We start from the raw sequence: 27,979 nt of genomic DNA on the forward strand, positions 1-27,979 counted from the left end.
TTTTCCACCCTCGTAAAGAAAAGCTCTACATTTGTATTTGTCCCCTCTATATTAAGCCCTGTGTGGCTAATAAAAGAATGTTATCTATCTATCTATCTATATGCTGTCTTGACTGATGTGATGTCGCATCGGCTCTACAGGTGACCCCTTTTTTCTTTCGAACATTTATTGTTTCAATTTTTGCACACAAAGTACCCAGCTTTCGTTTGAGTGTGTTTTCAAGGGACAAATTGACCCCTAGAGGCAGTTTCAAACCTATTAACATATCTCTTTTCATCGAATTCCTTGCCATATTTCTAAACAAATATGGCTAAGCGAAACCATGAAGCTGACTTCTCGACACTACCAATGCTAGAGGCGAAGGAAGCTGAAAGCAAAGTCGTTCCGCGTGAACGCACACAGGCCTTTGATGGCACGAATGCTTCTGCTACTAGAACCACTACGCCATCACCACCACAACCAATACGAAAACTGAAAACAATTTTGCCGCAGCTTTGAAGTTAAAGAAGACAGTCATGTGCTTTTCCAAAGAAGAAACGCCCACCTGTAAAGCAATGTTTAAAAGAGACGACCTCTGCATACAACTGACACCACAAAACATCGCAAAAAGAATCGAAACAAAAAATTCAGTTAGTTACAGAACACTCAGTCTAAAAACAAAAGCTATACGAAAAGGCCGCTCAAGAAAATGTTGAAAAATGTTTAAGGCCTATATGGGCCATTAATGATTACATTACAAGGGGTGACAGATTTGCCACGACTGAAGTTCGATTCGACACTGAAGAAAGAGCCGAGGACATCTCCACTTTGAGTCCTTCCAATTTGAAAACCGGATTGGCCAAAAAGTTGAAATTCTTGCTGAAATTAATCCGATGATGTTCGAAAAAATTCTACATAGAATCCAATGAGAGAGGACATCGAAGGCAGAAAGCTACGTTGCTATGTTTGTGGTAGCAAAGCACACTTACAAATTAACCGCCCACTAGCACAGAATCAATAACAACAGCAACAACGACTACAAGATCACGAAAAACAAAAATAACCACAAGAAAACCAAAAACCGTGCAGAAAAACCAGCACTGTTACCCACACCGCCATATGCAGAACTAATTAAACAACTCTATAAACAAATAGAGGAAAATCGGCAACCAAAAAGGCAGCCCAACCAAACAACATCACCACCAACGCCACCAAGAAAAGAAGCAACACCACCATCACCACCACCACCAACAACAACAACTTCAAAGGAGGAAGAGAAAACCAAAAAGACTCATACCCCACCCCCAAAACCCACACGCCACACCCAAACTATAACGAATCAGCACCAACACCAATAACAAAGTCAACACACTCAGAAATAGACCCCAATACACATTCCCTCCCACCTTCGGATCCTCCGATATGTCGTCAAATGAAGAAAACGACACAGGGGATTGGCAAGTGTCCACAACCAATCTGGCAAAATGTTGCATATCATGCGAGAGGGAATTAGTTCACAACAATAGAGGTGCGAGTCGCAAGTGAAGATAAGGCCAGGCAACACTCAACGTCACCCGTGAGATCGAACGAAGTGGTACTACTACCTATCTAGTTAGGAAGGCGAACTTCCAACGTGAGAGTAGGAGAAATCCCAGCACGGGGACGCATTTCCCCAAACCATGTCCACAGACACTGACTCCCAAACGGCTCCTACAGTCACCAGTCTCCAAACCTCCACCTGTTATACTAATCTCCCCCTCCCCACAGTTATAAACACACGCAGATCCCTCAAGCTTCTCACACCCGTCCCTCATAAACATTATATATATCTGCGTATGATGCAAACAATTAAAACATTTTAAATGAAATTGCCACTTTAACAAAACGCACAAACATTTACTTGTCCTGATATCAGTGGTGTTCCCACCCACATAGATTTTATCTATATAGATAGGACCAACCACAAATGCTTTAAAAATATATTTCCTGAGGAGGTTGGCTCTCCAGGAAAAATTATTTCGATAGCACCGTATAATAAAATCATTGTGTCCCCACAGACTACGAATGATGAGGAGGATTAACCATCCTCCAAGACTCTTATTTATCTTTTTGGTTTCCCTTAATGTAGGATATATAAATGCGCGCGGCCTGGGTTCGATAAGAAAGCAGGGTTTCCTCTGTGACGATCTCAGGTCGCATAGACGGGATGTTGTTGTTATTACTGAAGCCAGACTGTGAGGGCTGCAGACTTTCTCACTCCTGTTAAACGACTACGAGAAAATTGTTTCTCTATGTGAAACGGCAGGGGTGGGTGGCGTCATGGTTCTTCTCAGGAAGACTTTAAAGTTACAGATAAGAAAAATCTTTGTTGACCCGGAGGCTGGTCGTCGTTGATGAGACGCACAGCAGTGGTAAGTCAGGTTGCTAGTTGTCTACCTTCTTTGTAGAGTGGGACAGTTCGACGTTTTTCAATGTCTTGAAAATTCTCTAGGCACATAAAACACAGTAGTGTTGTTAGGAGATTTAACGCAATCTGCGATGCACGCGTAGATTATGTTAATAATTAATAATAATTAATCACATTTATATCCTCATTCTGGTTTATACAACTTATTTTCTCACATATTTCATTTGACAATCCTTATTGCTGATAATTACCATATATGTAATACCTTGCACAACTCTCTCTCTCTCTCTCTGGTTGCTCACTGACTATACATTAGGAGAACAGGTCATATGCTTTATTTGTAGCAGTAGCTTTCTGTCTTTGCCAAGAGATGTAAAGATGAAAACCCAACCGTAAATTCTGTTCAAATGTTTTACTCACCTTCGTGTCCTACAGCTTTGGCATAGTTTTTCTCAACAGAGGGCGATATAATCTGCATGCCTCTCATTTCAGCAGCGGGAGGTTTCAGTATTTACACGAAATAGATGAACTATAGACCAGGTAGTTACTTTCGAATTACTCATCGAGATTGTGCGAAGCTCTCGTTTAGGGACGCTTGCTGGCTATATAGACATCAGTAAGTCTTTTCACTTGATGGACAGGGATGTGTTCAGAAGAATTTTGGTGTTACGAGGCATAATTCTGTGGCGGTTAGGCTGATTGCGACCTTCACGCAATTCATACTGCAGCCAGCATCTGAATGATTCCCACTCCGATCTGGCTCCGTCAGGGATGCTCCAAATAAAACCAGTATCTGCATGTCCAGGATAATTGACCGGATGGTGAAACATTGAGTTCTGGTGCAACCATAGATGTAACTAAGATTACAGTCCTGAATTTTGAAAATGCTTCAGGTAATATGTTTTACAGTGCTTCTCAATATCTCAAGGAATGCACTCTTTTCACTAAGTATAGAAAGCTGAATCAATTTGCCTTAAAGCTTCTTCTGACAAAATCCAGTCCTACGTTGGTTTCACTAAGTTGATTTGCATTTTGAAACCACGATGGATGACATTATAAATATTGTACTATACATAGATACAAAGTATATGTGTATTCTTGAAAATATCAATATTTCACTACTTCCTTATTCTGCCATTACAAGGAATGGATAACGTATACCATAGAATATTAATTTACCAAATGTAGCTCACTACGAAATCACTAGGTAGAAGTAAGTATATAAAAATGGTGTCTTAAATCTAAGACACTTGCCTGGGTATAAACGTCTGCAACGCAGAATAGCCCAACAAAATTTGCCTGTAAAATCTAATCTGTTTAAACTTTAGCGTATAGAAGTTTGACTCGTTATACATTGATGTATATTAAGATGAAATCATTTAATGCTACATAAAATTTATTAATACCCAAATCTGTTTGCCGGAGGATCGTGGTGCTGCTAAGAAAGGACTCAAACAACGGGGATAAAATAGACAATTTCAGGCCCATCACTCCGCTTAATTGAGATTTGAAGATTTTGGCCAAGGTATTAGCAGAAATGTTGGCGCGTATCGCGTGTGGACTAATCGGGAAAGCATAAACTTGCGGCATTCGCGGCAGATCTATCCAGGACAACCTCCATCTTATACGATATACATACATACATGCATACATACATGCTTACATACATACATACACACGTACGTACATACATACCTGCCTATAAATGTGAGTATATATACATGTATGTGTGGTTATCCATACAGGGTATCACGAACGGCTATTCAATTGAATCCAATACAGCCAATTAAATACACAGGATGTCAGGGACCACAGTACTCGTGTCAAAACAACATTTATAGTCAATTTTGACAACAGCAGTTATCAAAATAAGGAGTGTCCTGATTTGATATAATAGGCAGACACTAGTGTTTTGAAGCAGCAAATAATTGCTAGAATTCAGTAAAGACGAATGATCAGTGAAATATTACCTTTCAAGTAATTGCTGATGGAGGAAATAACTGATTCATTGACAAAGATATAGCACATTCCATTCAAGAATGTCTTTTAATAGATATTTTCCTTGATTCACGTGCCCATTTCTAAATTTCTACTCTTCAGTTAATAATTAATCTTGATTCTTTCACTGGTATTTTAACTTTAGTGCGTAACATAAACCACAGAATGTCGATGCTCTCTTTCTAAAATTATTTCATACTTACCCTTGATCATTTATGTATCCTGTCGATATATCAATCTTATTTTGGGACGCGAATATGAATTAAACACAGATTCGAACTAGAATATTTTATTCATATTATTTTCAAATATGGGAAGAATGTCAGCATATGTCGGAGAAGTGTGTACATTGATTATATTGTCACTACTGATTCAACTTGTCTTATTTTATCACCTATCAAGTATCAAAGGCGAATTAATCCACAGCTAAGAACGTAAGCATGGTCAAAATAATGCTGAACTCTCTGCAAGGCATACTATTCTGCAAGCTCTCCGTTCAAATCTTTTTATATTGCTCTCAATGTCTGAAACAATGCCATCCGTTTTGGGAAATATGTAAGTCGATTACATCGACACCAGTGTTCAATCATTTCTTAATGTCGTATTTTATTCCATAAGCCAACTACAGAAATCACAGCAGTAATACATGTTTCTGCTTTCCATTTATATTTCAGATACAGGGTGGTTGCAGGCGGATTGGGTCCTTCGAAAGTCGCGTAAGTTCTTCGCTATCGATATATTTCTATCTTCACTCTTGTTTATACATCGTATTTTTTCACATAATATTTCGTTTGACAATACTTATTGCTGATAGAAATCATATTTGTGATACTGTGCACATATTTCTCTCTCTCTCCCCCCTCTCTCTCTCTCTCTCTGGTTGCTCTCTGAGCAAAGAAGTTTTGTAAATATTGTCTAGTCTTCTCTATTGACGGTCTAGATGGGTCCATAGTAACCACCAATGCATCATGCCTATACAAACCTCCCTTGGTATTACGGAAATACATGAGGAGTCGCTGGCTGAGGTATGGTCCGACCAGATCCGTAACCTGAGCAGAGTAAGAGGGGCCCATAGTTATATCAAACAAATTGTTGCTATTATTATTATTATTATTATTATTATTATTATTATTATTATTATTATTATTATTACTATTATTATTATTGAAAGTGTATCGGCACCAAAGCTTATCATCGTAGGAAATTGGTACTTTCCTAGCAGTTAGAATTACGTCTATTTCTTAGAGGGTCAGGTTAGAAAAGTTTTTAGCTAGAACGAGAGCTTCGTTAAGGAGATAGGGGATACAGAAGTGTAGTAATTGTTGATAAGGAAGAGTAGGAATGAGGATGTTTTTGTATATTCAGGGAGGTGAAACTAGGTTATAAACTCACCTGTTCAAGAAAATGACGTAGATCAATTGGATACCTTGCTTAATCACGTCCAAATATACGGCACGGAACTCGCCACGGATAGGCTTGCACCGTGGGGCTAGTGCATCGAAGAAGAATACGACCATTGTAGACTGACAGGTAGGGACGCAGAGTATATGTGCGTACTATCGCATGCATCGGATGGCTATGAGGTGGACGGTTGCGGACTGATATTCTCGATATAGATTGAGAACGCACACACACACACACACACACACACACACACATACACATACACACACACACACACACAGATACACTCACACAAACATTCACACACATAGTACTCACACACTCACTCACATGAGCACGCAAACAGATACACACGTGCACACTCACCCACGCACACACGAGTACACTCAAATACAAGGATTTCGTTTTATTGCAATGATATTCAATGCTTCATTGGAGAAGTTGGTATATTTATATATGTGCCAAGAGAATGGTGACTATTCAAAGAGTTCCATATGACGCATAAAATAGATGTTTCTACATAATAGCAATTATGATGGATGAATGAGAAATAGTCCCTCTGCTAAGTGATTGAGTATCACAACACAAACGTCCTGGTTTTACAAACGATATCATACTACGGTGACTAAGTTCTAAACTCTATGAATTTTCGGATCGTTGATTTGTTTCCTGAAATTGCTGAGTAGATGTAACAAGAATACCTGCTTTATTAGCCTCTGGCATAGTAAATCTAGTATGGAAACTGATTGATAGACAATGGCATCTGAGAGAAAACATGAGAGGTTGGATGAAATTGATAAGATTATTTAACGTCCAGTGGACATTTAAAGTCATGTTCAAAATGCGTTTGTGAAGACTTTGAGTAGAACAGATGGCAGTTATAATTAAATATGCAGGGCATTCTTACTGTTGAACATGAAGAAGAAGGTATTTTCGACGGGCTTCAATTTCCTGAGACAAATGAACGGTCATCCTTCACACTGGTTGCAAAGATATTACTTGGCAGTTCATAAAGCAGGTAACCACTTTGAAATTGTAGAGAACATGCTTTCTTTTCTTTCAACTTCACTCTAATATCAATCAAAATATCAATCTAATATCATCAATCTAAAATCATCAAAATGCATTACCTTCAGAACCACTTTGATAATTTGTCACACTTAGTTGTTAACCAGCAATGAACAAAGTGAACGATTATACCTAGATTTAAAACTATGAACACTGGGATACGAATATGGTGATGTATACCTGCAACACCATTGAATACGATTATTCTGAGGCAGATCACCAGAGAACTTCACTCAATCGCCGCTTTCGTGAGACGCCTGAGTATCTAGGCTTGGGTCACTTTTCTTTGATTAATGGGTGTAATTTATTTAGAAATATATAACTGCTACCTGAACATGTTGGATAAACAAAAAAAGTAACAGTAAATAATTGAAGGCATCAATCCTTGCATGCTTTTGGTTGCTGCATACAACGAAAAGATCTTGACAATCGGAGCAGATAACAGAAAACTGGGAAAACTAATGGAATATGAAAAATCAACCATAGATATTGACATGAAAGTAGATCTAATATGCTAGGCTCCAAATCCCGTGTTATCTAGTGGTATCATATCTTCAGTAATCATATACAGCATATATGCTTTTACTCGTGATTCGATTCCCCACCAATTGATCCAAAGAGAGAAACATACATACTTTTACACACACGCCTAGAGCACGAACCTACCCAAATACACGGAGATATCTATCTATCTATCTATCTATCTATCTATCTATCTATCTATCTATCTATCTATCTATCTATCTATCTATCTGTGCATATACACACATATATATGGGTATTTATATTGACAAATGTAGGGGCCTGTATGTGTGTATAAGTGGTGTCTAAATATGCATACGCACATCCATATATGGGTGTATGATTTTTTTGCGCTCGCGTGTTTGTGTGTGTGTGTTTGGGTTTGTGTCTGCAGTTGAACAATTTGCAAGAGGTATTTCAGGATATATTTTATAATTACCTAAAGCAATTCCAATCTAGTGTAGTCTAAATTTACGTTATTAGAAAATATTTGAAAGCTCTCGATAGAATTTCAGGCAACTTGAGAATCGAAGACTTGACATGAGTTCTTACTAGCAGTAAAAATCTAAATGTATTCCACTGAGTTTAAATCTGGTAAGTTTTAAGTAAACTAGCCATATGTTTCATAACCATAAACAATGTCTGGTGGCCATACTAAAGTTTTCTATGATTTGTGTAAAGCCTTCCACCGCTTCCTACATCCAAAAGAATTTAACAACAACCTCCGATATAAATATATACATTTTTTTCTAGTTTTATCTCAGAGGCACCGCCGTTTTGCTACATATTATTACTAAGAACCTCCTCTAATATGTGGCACTTGGTGAAGAATGGAGTTTGATATAGCTACCCCCAATTGCAACTCTTGCCATTAGGTAGGATCATCTGGGACTCTCGACAGGAAGAGGTCCAGCTTTGATTTATAAACCCCTATATCTACTTTGTGCAAGTTCCTCAGACTCATTGGGTGACTATTGAAAAGCTGTGATCCCTTGTAACCGAGGCTGTTGCAGTAAATGGTCCTGAAGCGTGGTGGCTTTGCTGGGATATTTGGCATATGCAGTGTCGTCCCGTCCTGGCATTGGTGTAGCTTTCAATGCCAACATTTGGCCCAAATCCTTCCTGAATCTTTCAGATATATGTTACTGCATACCTCTCCCGTATTCTCTCCAGGGAGTAGAGTCTTAACTATTTCAACCTTTCCCAGTACCTGAGCTATTGCAAAGAGATGATCTTCTTTGTGACTCTTATCTGGATTGCCTCAAGGTCCGCTGTTAATTATATATATATACTTATACACAATATATATTTACATACATATATATATACATATATACATATACATATGTATATATAAATATATATATATATATATATATATATATATATATATATAACATATACATATATATATATATATATATATATATATATATATATATATATATATATATATATATACATATATATATATATATGTATATATATATATATATATATATATATATATATATATATACTTTATAGGTGTTTGATTTCACTGATGTTCTAAACGGATACGGTGTGTAACTGCTATAATTAGCCATCTGTTAGGTTCCAAATTCTCAGTTGAGGAGTGGGATCCGCAGAAGACTTCCGAATTAGCAGGTGTATATTTGAAGAAAAACAACAACAAAACCAATGCATTGAGTGTATTTCAGATCAGAGTATCCAGTTATATTCAGGCGAATTAGAAGTAATTAATGTCTTACAACTGTTTCTGGGATATTTTAGATGGGTCAGCATCTCCATACACTGGGTTTCCCATCATCAGAGACAAGGTGTTCATATTGGAAAATTCCAGACACAGAATTCGTAGAGTATAAAAGAATAAAATAGTAGACAGAAGGATAGGGAATAAAATAGAAGACAAGAGGATAAAGTTCACAGCTCATCTTCTTTCAGAGAATATGGATTTTGGCCTGTACTTCAGCGGAGATATAAGTCCTCAAGTATAATCCCAGGTAAATCCAGACATGATAGTGGATATAGAAGCGTAGTAATTCTTGATATCAATTTATAGGAAAGCGGAGGAGTTTCTATTTTCACTGAAGTGAAACTAGCCTATAACATCACCTGTTCAAAGCTAAAAGTTAACGTCTATTTTTTCCCTAACTATATCTATTATATTAATTATTTACATACCTGAGATAAAACTAGAAAAAAATGTATATATTCATATATATATGTATATATATTCTATATATGCATATAAATAAATACGTATATATATATATCTATGTATATATATATATATATATATATATATATATATGTATATATATATATATATATATATATATATATATATATATATATATATATATATATGTATGTATGTATGTATGTATGTATATAATGGTGAAATAACTTAAAGACAAAGCACAAAAATACTTTTGTTGCTACTGTATCAGACGGAAGAAAAAAAAAATGAATGAAAGAAGCAAACAAACAACGATAGAAAGAAAGAAAGAAAAAGAGAAGGAAAGAGAGTAGGATCAGGATTATTGATTAATGTTAGTACGCTGTTATGTATGCTACATGGAGAGAAATTTGGTTTTCTTGAGTGTCAAGCTTCGATCCCTTCATTTTCTCACTAAAGCCTTACATTTGCATCACAAATATATTGAAATATTTCCATCCCTTTCTAACTACATGCAATATTTTAACTATATGTCTTATTTGCAGGAAAGCGCGAAAAATTTGTATTATTGGAACCGTGGTAATGGGCGGAATAATTTTATTGAGCGGAATAGTGGTGTTGGGCGTAAAATTACGTAATGCTAATCAAAGACAAGGTAAAGTATCCTCCTCCGTAATACGAACACCAACACATCACATTTATCGCATAAGAGCCTGCACCACCCCCACGTGTACCACACATAACATCATCATCATTTTCGCCATTCTTCTTCTCTATCTAGTTACCATCGTCCTTATAATCATCATCACTTCAATTATTTCTCTCTAGCTTTAAGTGGAAGCCAAATTTTATTCAAGTTACATATGTTATTAGAAAAAATACTTCCTATAAATTGAATCTTATGAAGAAAAATCAGTCGGTCAAACCTGGAATATATTTCTTCATAGTCTATCTCGATCAAAGCTCATCTTGGAATGGAATAACAAGAGAAAATATCTATAACTGAAACAAAGCAAACACGTATCTATCATACATAATCTACAACCACCAAGAAATAGGAGTCAAACTTCCTTGAAACGGCAGCTTATTCGTATGAAAATAAAGAACAGTAGTGTATAATGTTGTCCTAAATGCACTAATTGTAGAAGGATGGCATCATCAAGGTTACAATGTGCATTTAATTAGCTATAGATATTGATACCCTCCACGTTATTGGTGTTACTTATCAGTGATGTAAATTCGCTAAACGTCTTTTTCTTTCATCCAATCTCTCAGACCATCAGGAATTTAAATCTTCTTCACTAGAAAGTTATGAGAGAATTTTATTATGAGGTTTTTCTTTTTTCTATCTAGTATTCATCTTGTATTTTGTCATGGCCAAACAAATAATCCATTCTACTATACTACAGACCTGAAATGTTGGGGAAGTGGATTAATGAATTACATCGATCCCAGCGTTTCACTGGTACGTAATTTGAAATACGGAAAGGTTGAAAGGCAAAGTCGACCTCGCCAGAATTTAGAACGTAAAGACGGAGGAAATACCTCTAAGTAATTTGTCCGGCATGCTAACGATTTTGCCACCTCACCATCTTCCCTTTCAATCTAATTATCATTTCAAATTTGGTACAAGGCCAGATATTTCGAATGAGTGGGTAAGCAATTTGTCTGAAGTGCTAACAATTCTACCAGCTTGCCGCCTTAGATGTTGATATATAAAAATGACATTCTATATCCAATACTTTTGCGAGGGCTTTTGATAGCAATCTAATACTATTATCAACATAGAAGGCATTTCTTCAACATGCTCAACATTTAGGGACCTTATACAATTCTTTCGAAGTGTAAGTACTATATACGGACCAAAATGGTTTAATATTCGCATCCATGTCATCTCACGCAAGAAAGAGAAGGAAAAATAATACACTTATTCTCTTTAGAAACAATTTGCTTAGACTTCAGGAATCATTCTATGTTAAGCTGCATATATTATTTTGCAAGATCATTCGCATTAGTTTTATTGTAAGTCTATCGCTTCAGTGTATTTGCTTCAATTTAATTAGCATTTTGTTTTCGTTACCTAGTTTATTTACCTTATTCCGATGAATTATCCGCGTACCCTGTGTTATTTTGTTACAATGTTACACAATGCATTTCACTTTCAATTTCATCATTCAAATTTCAAAAGGCTGCATATCGATCATCTACTGCAGTATATTGCTCTTACTATAAATCACTGTAAGTGATTCCAAAAGAGAATGCTGTGGACACGTAGACTGATTACGATGCAAAATTCATCTTCAAATTACACACCCAAAGCTTAATCACATCAGAATTGCATAAATACTCAATATGAGTCTCTCGACGTAAACCACATCTTTCTGCTACGGATTTGATGGGACACTCAAAATACTTATTTGGATTGATTTGTATATTAATCGAAATTGTAATTATCAGGAACCAAGAGAATGGCATTTCCTCTCTTTACATAATTCGAAATGTTCTCACTACCATCATTACCACTAAAATCATCAGTAATGAGACCATTACATGTATATATATATATATATATATATATATATATATAGAATAAATATTAGGGAATAAATCCAAATTTACAAGGAAAAATCAGATTTAAGATTGAATCCAATTTTATAGTAAAATATTATATTATATGAAATTAGAGACAAAACCACTATTATGCAAATCAAACAAAGAAAGACTTAAGCCAATACATAAAATAATTTATATAAATTAAAATTTAACATATGAATAACCACTACGATCGTTTCGTGTCAGCACATCTTAGACATTCTTCAGGTGGTTTCAAAACCATACTCAATATTCAATAAACCGTTAAATATTAATATTCAATAATAAGAAATTTATTAATACATAAAAAACCATCTATATTCTAACTATAATAAAAACATATCTAAATAACTAAAATAAAATATTATAATAAGTACTCCATAACATTTAGTATATTTAAAATACTAGAACAAAGCCCATATAGGGAGGTATTAAATGTTAATAAATAATTATTATCTATCAATAAACTTATTATATAAGTAAAGTAACTTGTGTCTGCATTTTATTTTGCGCTCTTCACCTGTATTCAGTAAATTATCATACTTATAAAATAAAATTTCCTTAAACTCATTAGAGCACAAATAACAAAACACAACCATATCATAAAATTAATGAGAACCTTAGATATATAAATGTTAATAGTAATCACCCACATGCAATTAAAAATTCGTTGATTAATAATTTAAGTAAACGTATTTCATTACTTTCTTATGATACCGAGATTTTTAATAAACATGCTCCTTATTATAATGAGGCCTTTAGAGAGGCAGGTTATAATAGTAATATTAAATTTTATAATAAAATTAATGATAAAGATATAAATAATAATTTTAGAGATAATTATATTAATAATAATTATAATTTTGTTAGTATTAGTGGTAAAAATATTAGCAATTATAAAAATAAAAATAATAAAAATAAAGATAAGAATAAAAATAAAAATAATAATAATAATAATAATAATAATAATAATAATAATAATAATAATAATAATAATAATAATAATATAAATATAATTAATAACATTAATAATTCTTTAAATGTTGTACATAGATTTAAATCTGATAATAGTAATAATTTTAATATGATAAAGAAATATAATTACAACAATAATAATGACAGTTATAATAATAAGAAGGTAAATAAGAATAAAATTTGGTTAATAGTTCCTTATGGTGCTCAAGTTAAAACGAATATTATTAAATAAATTTTAGATATTATTGAACTATTTATTCGAGATAATCGTAAATATAAAAACATTTTCTCTAGTAATAATTTTGGAGTAGGTTATTCCACCACTAATAATGTATGTAACATTATTTCTTCATTTAACAAATTTAAACTTGATAATTTTTATAAAAATAAATTATTTAATAATACTAATAAAGATAAGACACTTATTAACTGTACATGTAGAGATAAATCTAAATGTAATTTAAATAATAAATGTAATATTAATGATGTAGTGTATAAATGTATAGTTACATTAGGTGATAAGAATTCTAAGAATAATAATAACTTTAAAGCGATATATATAGGATCTACTTCCTCTAAAATAAAATTAAGAATCGCACAACATTTGAATTCTTTTAAAAATAAAAACTTAATCAACTCCACTGGACTTAGCAAGTACATTTGGAGACTTAAATCCTAAAATATTAATTATAATTTATCTTGGGAAATAATTTGTAAAACTAAATCATATACTATAGGAGCGAATTTTTGTTAATTGTGCTCTAATAAGTTTAAGGAAATTTTATTTTATAAGTATGATAATTTACTGAATACAGGTGAAGAGCGCAAAATAAAATGCAGACACAAGTTACTTTACTTATATAATAAGTTTCTTGATTGATAATAATTAATTATTAACATTAAATAGCTCCCTATATGGGCTTTGTTCTAGTATTTTAAATATACTAAAGGTTATTATTCTTTTACTCTTTTACTTGTTTCAGTCATTTGACTGTGGCCATGCTGGAGCACCGCCTTTAGTCGAGCAAATCAACCCCGGGACTTATTCTTTCTAAGCCCAGTACTTATTCTATCGGTCTCTTTTGCCGAACTGCTAAGTGACGGGGACGTAAACACACCAGCATCGGTTGTCAAGCAATGCTAGGGGGACAAACACAGATACACAAACACACACACACATATATATATACATATATACGACGGGCTTCTTTCAGTTTCCGTCTACCAAATCCACTCACAAGGCTTTGGTCAGCCCGAGGCTATAGTAGAAGGCACTTGCCCAAGGTGCCATGTAGTGGGACTGAACCCGGGACCATGTGGTTGGTATGCAAGCTACTTACCACACAGCCACTCCTACGACTGGAGTAATTATGGAGTACTTATTATAATAATTTATTTTAGTTATTTAGATATGTTTTTATTATAGTTAGAATATAGATGGTTTTTTATGTATTAATAAATTTCTTATTATTGAATATTAATATTTAACGGTTTATTGAATATTGAGTATGGTTTTGAAACCACCTAAAGAATGTCTAAGATGTGCTGACACGAAACGATCGTAGTGGTTATTCATATGTTAAATTTTAATTTATATAAATTATTTTATGTATTGGCTTAAGCCTTTCTTTGTTTGATTTGCAGCATAGTGGGTGGTTTTGTCTCTAATTTGATAATACATATATATATATATATATATATATATCTGTGAGATTGTATTGTGCAATGCTGTGCACGCAACCAAAATCAGATCTGCTCGCAGAGAAAAAGTATTTTATAAATTCATCCTTCCCTAAGACATACCACTGCCAGCGGGAGTGACTGTTTAAGGATCTGAGAAATTGTAATTCCCCCCACCTCCACTATTTTAATTCTCTCACTGTATATATATATATATATAAATATATATATATATATATATATATATATATATATATATATATATATATATATATATATATATATATATATATATATATATATATATATAACGGGAAGCTTTATGAAAATAAACAAAAAACGACGGCAGGTGGAGTACAAACAAACAATTGTATTAGTATGGCGCTCAGGAATATAAATAAAACAATTCTTTTACATTTTGAGCCTACGCTCTTCAACAGAAAGATACACAGAAAAGAAACACGGAGAGAAACAAGGAGAGAAAAAAATGCGTGCAGAAGCTAGCGAATCAACATGGCGATCTGATTCCGGCAAGAAGTCAGAGATCAAATGTGAGACGCAAGAGCGAAAATAGGGGAGATAACAGGGTTAAATGACTTCGCTCCAACATAAGGGTGCGTGTGTGTGAGAGAGACTATGTAGTGCGTATGAAAGGTCTGGACGTGTGTATGTATATACGATATGATGTGTATGTCGTATGGTGTAGTGTAGAGAGAGGAGATGAGGGGGAGAGGGGAGGGTAGGAGGTGATGAGGGGGAGATGAGGGTGATAGGGGAGGAGAGATGAGGGGGATGGGTGATGGGAGGAGATATGAGGGGGGAAGAGGGAAAGAGCGGGGAGAAGGAGAGAGGAGGGAGGAGGGAGGAGAGGAAAGGTGAGAGTGAGGAGGGTGAAATGAGGGGGGTGGGGAGAGGGGGGAGAAGGAAAGAAGGTGGGGGTGAGGGTGAGATGAGATGAGATGAGGGGAAGGGGGAGAAGTGGGGAGAAGGACAGGGAAGAGGAGGGAGGAGGGAGGAGGAGGGAGAGAGAGGGGAGGTCACGGACTCCAACAGAGTAGAATGATAGACAATTCGTTCAAGGCAAATTATGCACAACGCCTTGCGCCATTCAGAGACAAAAACAAAATACATGCAGCATCGGAATCAAATATGATATGGACATTAAAATAAGGTGGAATGAGCAACCACCAGAAAGAATGGAAAATTATTGGTCTCAGTGAAGGTGCATGAAACCATTTATCTACATGGTTATATAGGAAGAGATATCAAAGGTGAGCTCTGTATTACTGAGGCATTAAACATTATACAAACAACAGATAACAGCTTATACAATAGAGATGAAATATTTTCTTCCTGCATACACAAGCAATATTTTACACTCATATATTTCAAAGAAGAGCCTCTCTAAACGAGGGTAATACTAATAGGATAGCCCCTTTCCTAAACGTGAACACACATAGCACACAGACGCCATACAAATACAAGTAGAAGAACACCATGCCCTAAGCAAAAACAATGCAAAACAATTCAAACAACTTAACCAAAAAAATTTACCCATAAGAAAAATTCCAAGTGCGACAAACATCCAAAAGCTTCTATACTAGAGTAATGTCCCTTGATTCATGGAATCTTTGTTTTATTTACGCGAATTTACGAGACATCCCGTGAACGAAGCGAAGACTTTTCTCGTTAAATTGTTAAGAAACTAGGATATTTTCATACTTTTTTAAATATGAAACCAGTGGTAGCCCGAAGTCACAAATACGGACACACGCACGCACACACAGACGCACACACACTTATATATATACACACGCACATACACATACACACACACATATATATATATACATATATACACGCCCAAACAGACATATATATACACACATTCATATACGAATATACGTACTTGCCTCTTTATCTCCCTCTATATATATTCATATTGTGTGTGTAAGTATGTGTGTGTGTGTGTGAGTGTGTGTGTGTATGTAAGTGCGCGCGCGTGTGTGTGTGTTGGTTGTTTAAATGAATTCATCCAACTAATTTAGCAACAGAAATGAGGACATTATAAATAATACTATTTAGTGGTAATCCACTTTGTTTAATCACAGCAACTCATTTTTTGATAAATGTTTCCCATGTTTTTCAAGTATATTTTTCAAAGATTAAGTAAAATTCTCAGTAAATCATGTATTTGCTTCCATTGTTTGGATATTCACTTGAACATCTGTAGAAACAAGTAATATTGAATCAAATGATGAGCTACACTTTTTCAATATCTTTCTGACCACTTCATTCGTCTGTGAAATTCAATAACGAAACCACTCATAATAAGTTACCATTCTTAGATGATCACTGACAACTATACAACTCCACATTAACAACGGCAATATATTACAAACAATAGACAGCAATATTTCAGCTTTTACTGTTTGTATCCTTTACACATCAGAGGGAACATTCCGTGTTGTATGGTAAGACTTATTTGTGCAATAGTAACTGACCAGCAATTATGTCAAATTTGACTGAATGAAGATAAACATTTCTTAACAAAATTGACTTAATAAATTTCTTAAGAAATTGACTTAATAAATAATAAATAATGAAAATTGTAAATAAGAAAAAACTGGATGAAAACGCTTTGGAAAAACATACAGAAAATAAAGCTCCATTTATCAATACACATAATATAGGAGTGAGCATTATTTTCGAAATTTTAAACAAAATGAAAACTACAAGTACTTTTACAGAGCCAAATAGATTGAATCTAGTTGATGAAAGTCTTGTACGGAACAGCAAACGTCAACCAAGTTATCTGTTAAAGGTATGCCAAAGGTAAATTCTTATAAGATAATTCAGAGTTATCCGTGAAAATGTAAAGAATGTATCAACAACTTCAAATACCTGGACACTGCCTGACATATAAATTTTAAGATGTGAATTCTCTTTCTAAATAAGAGTTACATGACACAGTGTAATATGCTGCATAATCTCAAGAAGTGATATACGGACGAACCCAAAAATTCACTTTCCTAACGCGCTTGGATACTTACACAACATATCAAACAAACAGAATTACCTAAAAATCTCTAAAAGTTATCTGGAAATATGCAGAAACAGTAAGTTAATTAGCTTTCCTTTCTAGAAGTGCCCAAGGGTTGATCCAGAATGGCGGTAGGCAATACAGCAACCTTTTATTAAGAAATACTTTCACCTAAAACGAATGTGAAAAAAATATATATAAGACTGCTAGAAATACTCATTAAAAATAAAATAGTTACTCTGATAATCAACATAGTTTACAGTTGGATAATATTTTTGATAATGTTCTCATTACTGTTACTAAAATATATGGAAAAATTCACTTGCATCCGCATCTTGCATACAATAATTTCTACAAAAATTAAACGTGTAAAGATATATTTATAGGAAAAAGAATTTTATATAAAAAATTACTTTCCCAACCAAACCAATACAGCTTATTATGTTAATATTATTAGGTCGGACGTCGAGCCCGCAGAAACGTTAGCACGACGGGCGAAATGCGTAGGCGTATTTCGTCTGCCGTTACGTTCTGAGTTCAAATTCCGCCGAAGTCGACTTTGTCTTTCGTCCTTTCTGGGTCGATTAAATAAGTACCAGTTACGCACTGGGGTTGATATAATTGACTTAATCTGGTTGTCTGACTTTGTTTGTCCTCTCTCTGTTTAGAACCTTGTGGGTAGTAAAGAAATAGGTATTTCGTCTGCCGTTACGTTCTGAGTTCAAATTCCGCCGAGTTTAATTTTGCCCTTCATCCTTTCGGGGTCGATTAAATAAGTACCAGTTACGTACTGGGGGTCGATATAATCGACTTAATCTGTTTGTCTGTCCTTGTTTATCCTCTCTGTGTTTAGCCCCTTGTGGGTAGTAAAGAAATAGGTATTTCGTCTGCCGCTACGTTCTGAGTTCAAATTCCGCCGCAGTCGACTTTGCCTTTCATCCTTTCGGGGTCGATGAAAAAAGTACCAGGTACGCACTGGGGTTGATGTAATCGCTTGCAAAATTATATATCACCTTAAATCTGTATGGCATTATATTAGGTATATAGGAGACATAGCATCCAGTTCAACAGAACATGTAGAGCAGCAATATGCCAAGAGACAAGTAGAAGAACGATTGTGTTTAGATATTTAGAAACACTTAACAAAATTCCATTCATATTAGGGTCATTGAAACGCTAGATTGTTACTTTTGATAAATATGGCATTTGTCTACGATCATAAGAGAAGTGATGAAATGAATGTATCGGAAATACACACATTCAATTATAGCATTTGAAATAACATATTTATTTGGTACAAATAAATGCAAAAATTTGTGACAAAATATTTCGAAAGAAAGTAATTAATATACAAATTTAAATCAAAAAGTTTATATTAGTAATCAATTATAATATGAAAAAAGCCGGGAAGAGGGTAGAATCGGTAGCACGCCGGGCAAAATGTTTAACGGCATTTTGTCTGACGCTACGTTCTGAGTTCAAATTCCGCCGAAGTCGACTTTGCCTTTCGTCCTTTCGGGGTCGATTAAATAAGTACCAGTTACGTTCTGGGGTCATATGTAATCGACCTAATCCGTTTGTCTGTCCTAGGTTTTTTCCTCTCTGTGTTTAACACCTTGCGGATAGTAAAGAAATAGGCATTTCCTCTGTCTTTGATTTCTGAGGTCAAATTCCGCCGTGGTTGACTTTGACAGTCATCCTTTCGGGGTCGAAAAAATAAATACCAATTAATCACTGGGTTTAATGTCATAGACTTACCCGCGAACTTACTGGCCTTGTGCCAACATTTGAAACCGATTATACTAAGAACCTTTATTTTCTGTTTAGAAGTAAATTATCTAATACATTGTACTGTGAATCTAACATCCAGATCAGGATTATAAACTATAATCTAGGATAACATTCAGTAATAAGTGTGAGTTGGAATAGAAAAGAAAGCTATTTTACGGACGAAATCTTACAATACTTAGAGTAATATAAATGTAAAATGAAGAAACAAATCCACCTTATGTGACGGTAATATTCTTATATAGGGAGTATTCTTGTAAACTACGATAAGTACAACCTCAGGTTTCACTACATATTCGAGATTTCAATATCAGAAAGAGATAGTTAACACTGAATATAGCTTTTCTTCAAGAAGCATAAGTTCTGAAATTTTGAGAAGCATTCAAGACGATTTATCAACTTCAGCGTTAAACTAATGCTATCTACCCCCGAAAGTGTGAAAGCTAAATAGCCTCATTCTGGATGTGTATCAGCCTACTTAGAATGTAACTATTTAAGAGCCGAAACACTTAAATGATTGGTGTTTCTTCAGTGAATACCTGAACTTGAGCTGTTTTGAGAGTTTCTTACCATCACAAAATACATTAATATTCTCTCAGTTGCATTAACCATTCATGTGTTACTAATTCATTTTTTATAAAATACTTCTTTTGTAATTGCGTGAAATCTAGCAGTTTACCGTATATTGGGAAATATGGATGAGAAGAAGAAGCCGTGTGATGATTTCTGGTTACACTCTTGTGGCGGATATATTGAATCCCACCCTTATAAGGGAAGACCGGACTACAGAAGAGAAATGGGCGTGGAAGCAGAAATGCAGGATTCAACTGACGAATAAGTTATTCGTGTGTATTAATTTACATTATAAGTTAACAATAAAATTTGTGGCTACTGACTGGTGATAATGCATTATACGTTATTATTCTTTCCTACGCTAGGCATAAGGCCCGAAATTTTGGGACAAAGGGCCAGTTGATTTTATCGGTCTGAGGATGCAACTGGTACTTAATTTATTGACCCCGAAAGGATGAAAGGTAAGGTCGACCTCAGCGAAATTTGAACTCAGAACGTAAGGACAGACGAAATAACGTTACGCGTTTCACCCGGGGTGCTAACATTTCTTATTTCTTCATTGCCCACAAGGGGCTAAACATACAGGGGACAAACAAGGACAGACAAAGGGATTAAGGCGATTACATCGACTCCAGTGCGTAACTGGTACTTAATTTATCGACCCCGAAAGATGAAAGGCAAAATCGATCTTGGCGGAATTTGAACTCAGTACGCAACGGCAGACGAAATGCTGATAAGCATTTCTCCCAGCGCGCTAACGTTTCTGCCAGCTCGCCGCCTTGTACGTTATTATTATAACGGTTCTGTGTTCATTGAAAATATACAGTCGATGGATTATTTCACCTCAGCTTGTCTATGTAATTATAAAATTTTCCATTAGCATCCAGGTCTAAATTTTATTCTTCGTCAGGACAGAAATGATATATGAACTGATATACACAGAAGGAACCTTGTACTGAATGTGATCTGAAAGCTTGAATCCCAACAGCTATACCAGTATACCCATGAGAATACTCTGAATACTCTGAATACGCCGTCAATTCCAGGCTTAGGACAATTAAAAGCATCATTGATAGTTTGTAAATTGTTTCTGAAATATCGGTATTTATTATATGAGAGTGGATATCTTTGTATAAATAGTATTATAAAAATGAGCATAGATTTTAGAAGTGAAGTAGTCCGCAGTGAATTTTGGTTTCATTAATTATCTATACAGTGATAGGTATTTGGTTATGTTTTTTTTAAAATCCTTTATACTATATTCTAAAATGTCTTTTCTGTAACAGATTACAAGATTTCACAGATAATTGATTGAAAAAAATTTTATATCCTAGATATATTTCCCAACATTCCGCATTGATGCAAATTTACAAGTTGAATTGTAGCTCTATTTCTCTTTCGCTAACATTGCACGCTTTTTCTTTTATGGTGATCACATCATATGAAGGTTCTTGTGGTCACCAGATTTATGTCGTGGTTTTGAAGAATCAAGATCGCGGTGACCATACATTCAGCACATTCTCTATACAGAAATCGGAAACAGTATTTGGCAGTATTTCGTAAGTTGTATGAAGCTGCAACAATATATATTACGGTGAGCATTCTCTTACAAAATTGACTATATTTAGCTTTATACAAATAGATAATATATAAATGTAGTATTGAGGCAATAATTGCTCAGACTCCAACACGTTCTTTATCAAGCTTATTTAATGCAACCTACTAATATGGTTTCGCTTCTTCAATCACTTTCGAGATTTTCACTCTTTTGTCACACATTTTCCCTTTCCCTGTTTCCTCCACTGATCACCATTACAAGGTGGAACTTCTGAATGTGTCGGCAATACGAAATTACCTTTCATTTTATTCCCTGCTAGTATTTAGAATGAAATTTAGCCATGTAGATGTTCCTAATCTTGTAGGAATTTGGAAGTACTTCGGCATTTAATACACCCTTACATGACACAAATCAACCACAAAATAGAAACATATTGCAAAAACAAACAAAAATAACTAAAATAAACATTTCACTTCGATGCGCACCGACATCAATTTAGGGAAAAGGAGAATTAATATTCAAAAGATTTTTTTTCTGATAACTAAAAATGAACTATTGTATTTGGGGAGAGTCATTTTCTTTTTGTGCCTTATTTTGTGCCTTACAATAATTTTAATCGTTGAAAACACACAATGTTATTTGTAGAAGCAGTATAAATCCTTGACAGAAATTATTGCTCTTATTTCTGTTAATATTATTAAAGATTGAACGTTTGTATTAATAATTTCTTGAACCAGCAATTGAAGCTCATTCTTCAAATGCATTGAATTGTAATTTCAAGTTAAATAACTCCGCATCCTAAGCTTATTTTTGATTCTAGATAACTGAAGAAATTTTAAATAAATATAGCTTATAAATTAATTAATATTGATATGAATTAACTAATTAGTGTATTTAGCGACTTAGTTAGTTAGTTAGTTAATTTGGCTCAAAAGCAAATAGCAAGGCCATGTAGGGGGACATGGAGTTAAGTACAGGGTGGTGTTCATGTAAAGAGTTCAGGCCACTTGAGGTCAAGGGAGGCTTTGAACAAAGCGGTCGTCGGCATCTTCACCATCTCGTCTGGCAGCTTGTTCCACGGATCCGCAACCCGGACGGAGAAAGCTCCTCTCCTTCGATTGAGATGAAATCGTCGCAGGTAGAGCTTTTCGGAATGTCCCCGCAGCCGACGCTCTGGAGCAGGAGTGAAGAACAGCTCTTTCGAGAGGTTACACTTTCCGCTTATTATGTTGTGGGCGAGAATGAGATCACCACGGCGGCGGCGTTTTTCAAGACAATAAAAGTTGAGCGTCCTCAGCCTTTCTTCATAGGACAACTTTTTGAGACCATGAACCATGCGGGTAGCCAGCTTCTGGACTCTTTCGAGATGCTGTATGTCTTTGAGGAGATAAGGAGAAGACGCTTGAATCCCATACTCCAATATGGGTCTCACCAGCGTGACATAGAGTGGTAGGAATATGGCTGCTGTGAGCATTCCGAATGACCGTCGAATCAAGAACACAATTCTGCGTGCTTTGTTGGCAGCATGGACGCACTGGGCCGAAGGCGAAAAGGAGGAATCCACCAAGATACCCAGCTCCTTTACCTGATCGGTCCTCTCCAGCAGCAGACGACCCGGCTCAAAATCAAGTTGAGTTGCAGGAGGAGAGCCAACAGGCAGATGACAGCACTTTGATACGTTCAGACACAGGTCCCATTCGTTAGACCACTTCCAAATTTGGTGGAGGCATCGACGAAGATCCTCTATATCACCGCGAGGAGCGACCAGTTTGATATCGTCGGCAAATAGAAGGGTGTGTTGCGTGAGGTCGACGGGCAAGTCATTTATGAAGACTAAGAACAATAAGGGCCCAAGCACTGAACCTTGAGGCACGCTACTGCTCGCACTGGAGACGTCGGACCGCGAACCATTAACTTGGACTTGGAAGGAGCGATCTGAGAGGAAGGCACCAACCCAACGTACAATATCCGGATGGAAACTATATGCTTGAAGCTTGACAAGTAATAGGCGGTGGTTTACCGAGTCAAAAGCTTTGGCAAAGTCCAATAAAACGATGTCAACAGTATCACTATCATCGAGGATGCGCGTCACTAATTCTTCCATTACCAGTAAGTTGGTCAAGCATGATCTCTTCGGCACGAAGCCGTGTTGGGAATCAGAGATAGAGGCTGTGTTTTGGAGGTGGAGCATCATACTTTTCTTAAGGATGGTTTCGAACATCTTGCTGATTATTGATGTAAGGGAAACCGGTCGGTAGTTAAGCGGGTCTTCGCGGCTCCCTTTCTTGAAAATTGGGCAGATTATCGCTGTTCTCCAGTCCGCAGGTATAACACCCGTCGCCAATGACATATTGAATAGACGTGTTGAGGGCTCGCAGATGACCGGAGCCAACGATTTGATAACCCGTGGGTGTATGCCGTCAGGGCCGTGACCCTTGTTGACATCGAGGCCTTGAATAACACGTTTGACTTCGTCCCGCGTGATGACCAATCTAGGCATTGGAGGTACCGATCTATCAAATGGAGGGGGTTCACGACCATCATCTTGTTTGAAAATAGTTGAAAAAGCCTCGGCCAATTATTAACTCTGTTGATAAGGGTCCTCAATCGATACGCCTGTATCACAAGTATTCACAAGTATATGTATTACTCCACATAATAAAATGGGATGCTTCTCTATGTGTGGTCTTTATATTTCTCAATATGTACATACAGATAAATAAGTATATAAAATAAGCCATAAAACTTATCAAAGCCAGATTATATTGCCACTATGAGATACGATATTTTTGTTTTATCCAACAGGTTTACTTAAAGAAACAACAACGGAGTCCACCATCGAGCCAGTTAAGATGGTTAGAAAGTTCTACAGATCTTGTACGGACAAAGGTGTGTGCCTTTCACATACATGTGAAGATGAAATAATAATAAATATACATTATTTTACAATTGACGATATTTGTCCTCATCTTGTTTGTTGTTAACACAACGTTTCGGCTGATATACCCTGCAGCCTTCATCAGGTGTCTTGGGGGAAATTTCGAATCTGGGTTCTCATTCCTAAGGTATTTTTCGATGTTATTATTATATTTTTTTTTTTAATATTCAAGCTCTTTAGGTTAGTAGCCTGTGCTCTTAACCACTACGCCATATGCCCATGGGCATTAAATATAAAACTGTATTATTAAATATAGAACTATATTATTAGATTTTGATTCTCACGAAGACATGATATATGCAAAATGGTATAAAGAAGTATCAACACCTAAATATAGCATCAACATTTATAAAATGTATATATACTTGGATATTTTGCTAGATTACGTTAATGTGTTTCCCGTCCTCGAAACTTAATTTGAGTTACGTTCATATTGATTCGAGAGAGACATTCAAATAAAAAATTTACGGAATTTTTATTTGTTATTTTGTGGAAGTAATGATTGTAAAAAATGATTTGTATATTCTATTTCAGTGACAATAGAGAAAACTATGAAAAGTTTTATGTACGGACTATCGGAGAAACTTGGAGGTGTCCCGATAATTACAGGAAATAAATATTCAAGTGACCACGCTACAACTTTGCGAACTCTTATTAGTGTGACTGGTGAACTGCCTTGGTTGCAATATTATATTTTGGACGACCCAAAGAGTAATCATACAATAATCAGAGTAAGTTACGTTGTTGTAATCAGTCAATGGTCTAATTTGGGGATTTTAATATGTGTGATTATTTGAAAATAATAATAATGCAAATATTAATATAATAATAATAATAGTAATAATAATAATAATAATAATAATAATAATAATAATAATAATAATAATAATAATAATAATAATAATAATGATAGTAATGATAATTGTGAATTTTAGAACATTAATATCTTCAATGTTCTGTGAAAATATGAAACTATTACCCCCTCCTTTCTGTCCTTTCTTTTCTCCCAGAGTATTAAAAAATATAAACATTATTTCGTTGCAAAAACACTACAGTCTTTCTGATAGGATATACAAACGAGCATCTCTACAAAAATTAAAAAATTTAGTATCTACAAAGTAGTCGCGGAGGAGGCCAACGTACCTTGATATTTTGAACGGAAAAGGACACGTGTCTTCTGTCAGAAAATAAGCTAAGTGAGAGTGATTAGGAGGAAGGGTTACTTAACTGGATTAGAAATATCTCGGATTAGTGAGAGTCTGAGAGTGTCTGTGACTGGGCTACAAAGGATGGTCGGAATAGAAATCAGAGAGGTAGAATTTGAAAGCACGGCGAATGGTAGACAGGAAGAACAGGGGAGTGACAATGGGGCTGTTCAGGATGAGGAACAGGAAAGCTATACAGTGAATCCTAATATTGTGGTGGGTGGACATGCAGGAGAAATGAACCAACTAGATAATGAATAGCTTGAAATTCAAAGATGACTCCCCGAATTGATGAATGCCCCAGAAGAAAACAATCTCCAAGAATTTTTCTTTTCGATGTAGGTTTTTCGGGGGATTTTCTTTTCAATGTAGATTCAATTGCTTGAAGGTTAGAAATTCAAATACGAAACGTTTACTAATCTGGTACAGCAACACCTGGACGGATCGCGAAGCGTCTACCGAACGGTGAATGCGTCATAATTATACATAGGTTGCTATAATAAGCTTGAACTACAAAGCCACAACGTTCACGTATCTAACACAAGGTGGTTTCTGAAGATTACAGGTAGGATAATAGTTAACACAGGAAATGGAAACAGTAGGACTTAGCCCACCAAATGAGACCCGTTACGCCTCTCTACCTTCATTACAGCCTGCACAGTGCCCACTCCAAATGTGAAGGATCTTTTTGCTCCAGCTTGTATATAAGCATCTCTTAACTTTCACCTGCCCCTCGTATCTAAGTCACAGTTAATTGATGAAGATAACTAAAAGTGTACTGGAATAAATGTCTATGTGTGTGTGTGTGTGTGTGTGTGTGTGTATGTCAGCGTATTTATGTGTGCGATTGTGATTGTGTGCGTGTTGTGTATGTAATCCAAATTTAATAATGCAAGAAGCACAATAATGTTCAAGACTAATTAACTTGACATTTTTAATACTTTTTCTTTAGTTGCGACTGAAATTGAATTGTAATGTATATATTTTATTGCGTACCATTACAACTATTGGTCTCATGTTTGGTTCTCCTGATCGAGTTGATAAAATTTTGAACTTCTGTCGTCAAACGTCACAAGTAAGTCAATTGTTTCATATGTTATTCATTTCCGCAGGCTTTATTATTGAGCGTGGTTATTTGTAATGTGTATTAATAATTGTCACAGTGGCATGTCTGAGTTTGACGAATATCATTTCATTTTCGTATATATACATTATGTGTGTGTGTGTGTGGACGAAACATTTGTCTCGTGTTTTCCGCAACGTTATGCGCTGTATTTCAGGGTTACGTCTACCTACAGTAAACCATCCGTCTTCTCCGGAATATTAGCACTCTGAACCCCTGTTAAGAAAATGTTTGGCAGCATCCTTCTGAAATGCTGTGACAGCCACGGTTACTTTATACCCACGAACGCAATTCTTCCATCCATAATCATTACCTTTATTCACTGTCCTGCTACATTTTCTTCTCTTTCCTAGGGCCACTTTAAAACAACTCTCTTTGTGCAAAGGGCTTCCGCATTCACGTTCTTTTATAGTATTACTGCTTTTTATGTTCTTTATAATCAAATATTCTATATTCTTTTCTCAACTATATAATTAATATGGCAGCTTCCACATTTGTACCATCCTTTCCGCTGTGTATTTATCATACTTCTGTTTACTACTACACATTACTTAATTTTGCTAAAATCGTATAGATGATATATGACTGAATGTAAAATGACACAGGAAACGTGTCAAAGCCGACAGAAAGCGTTGATGCTTCCTAGGGCTAAATAGCGGTGTTGTGATTCTCTTTATGGGACTATCACGTTAAGTTGACAGTATACCACTGCTCTATCGTTCCACCACTGCTTATATCTCTCTGAGATATTTAGAAATTTAATTTTTTTTCTCTCTCTCTCTCTCTCTCTCTCTATATATATATATATATATATATATATATATATATGCATGCATGCATGTTTGTGAGTGTATGTATACAATTCATTGAAATAACGACAGAGAATTATATGTCTACACAGACATTATTATTACGATTCAAGGACTTTTGCAAAAGGGACATGA

The 27,979-nt window shown here is 35.3% G+C and overlaps 1 protein-coding gene across 1 annotated transcript; it reads left to right on the forward strand.

Annotated features, from left to right (window-relative positions):
* Positions 1-20,317: 20,317 nt before the first annotated feature.
* LOC118764384 lies at positions 20,318-27,213 on the forward strand. The gene is made up of 5 exons (XM_036505152.1): positions 20,318-20,483; positions 24,575-24,658; positions 25,242-25,438; positions 26,865-26,987; positions 27,193-27,213. The coding sequence occupies exons 2-5, from the start codon at positions 24,622-24,624 to the stop codon at positions 27,211-27,213; spliced, it is 378 nt and encodes a 125-aa protein (XP_036361045.1). The 5' UTR covers positions 20,318-20,483; positions 24,575-24,621.
* The last annotated feature ends 766 nt before the right edge of the window (positions 27,214-27,979 follow it).

Source organism: Octopus sinensis, linkage group LG8 (genome assembly GCF_006345805.1).
Source record: "Octopus sinensis linkage group LG8, ASM634580v1, whole genome shotgun sequence".
NCBI classification, from domain to species: Eukaryota; Metazoa; Mollusca; class Cephalopoda; order Octopoda; family Octopodidae; genus Octopus; species Octopus sinensis.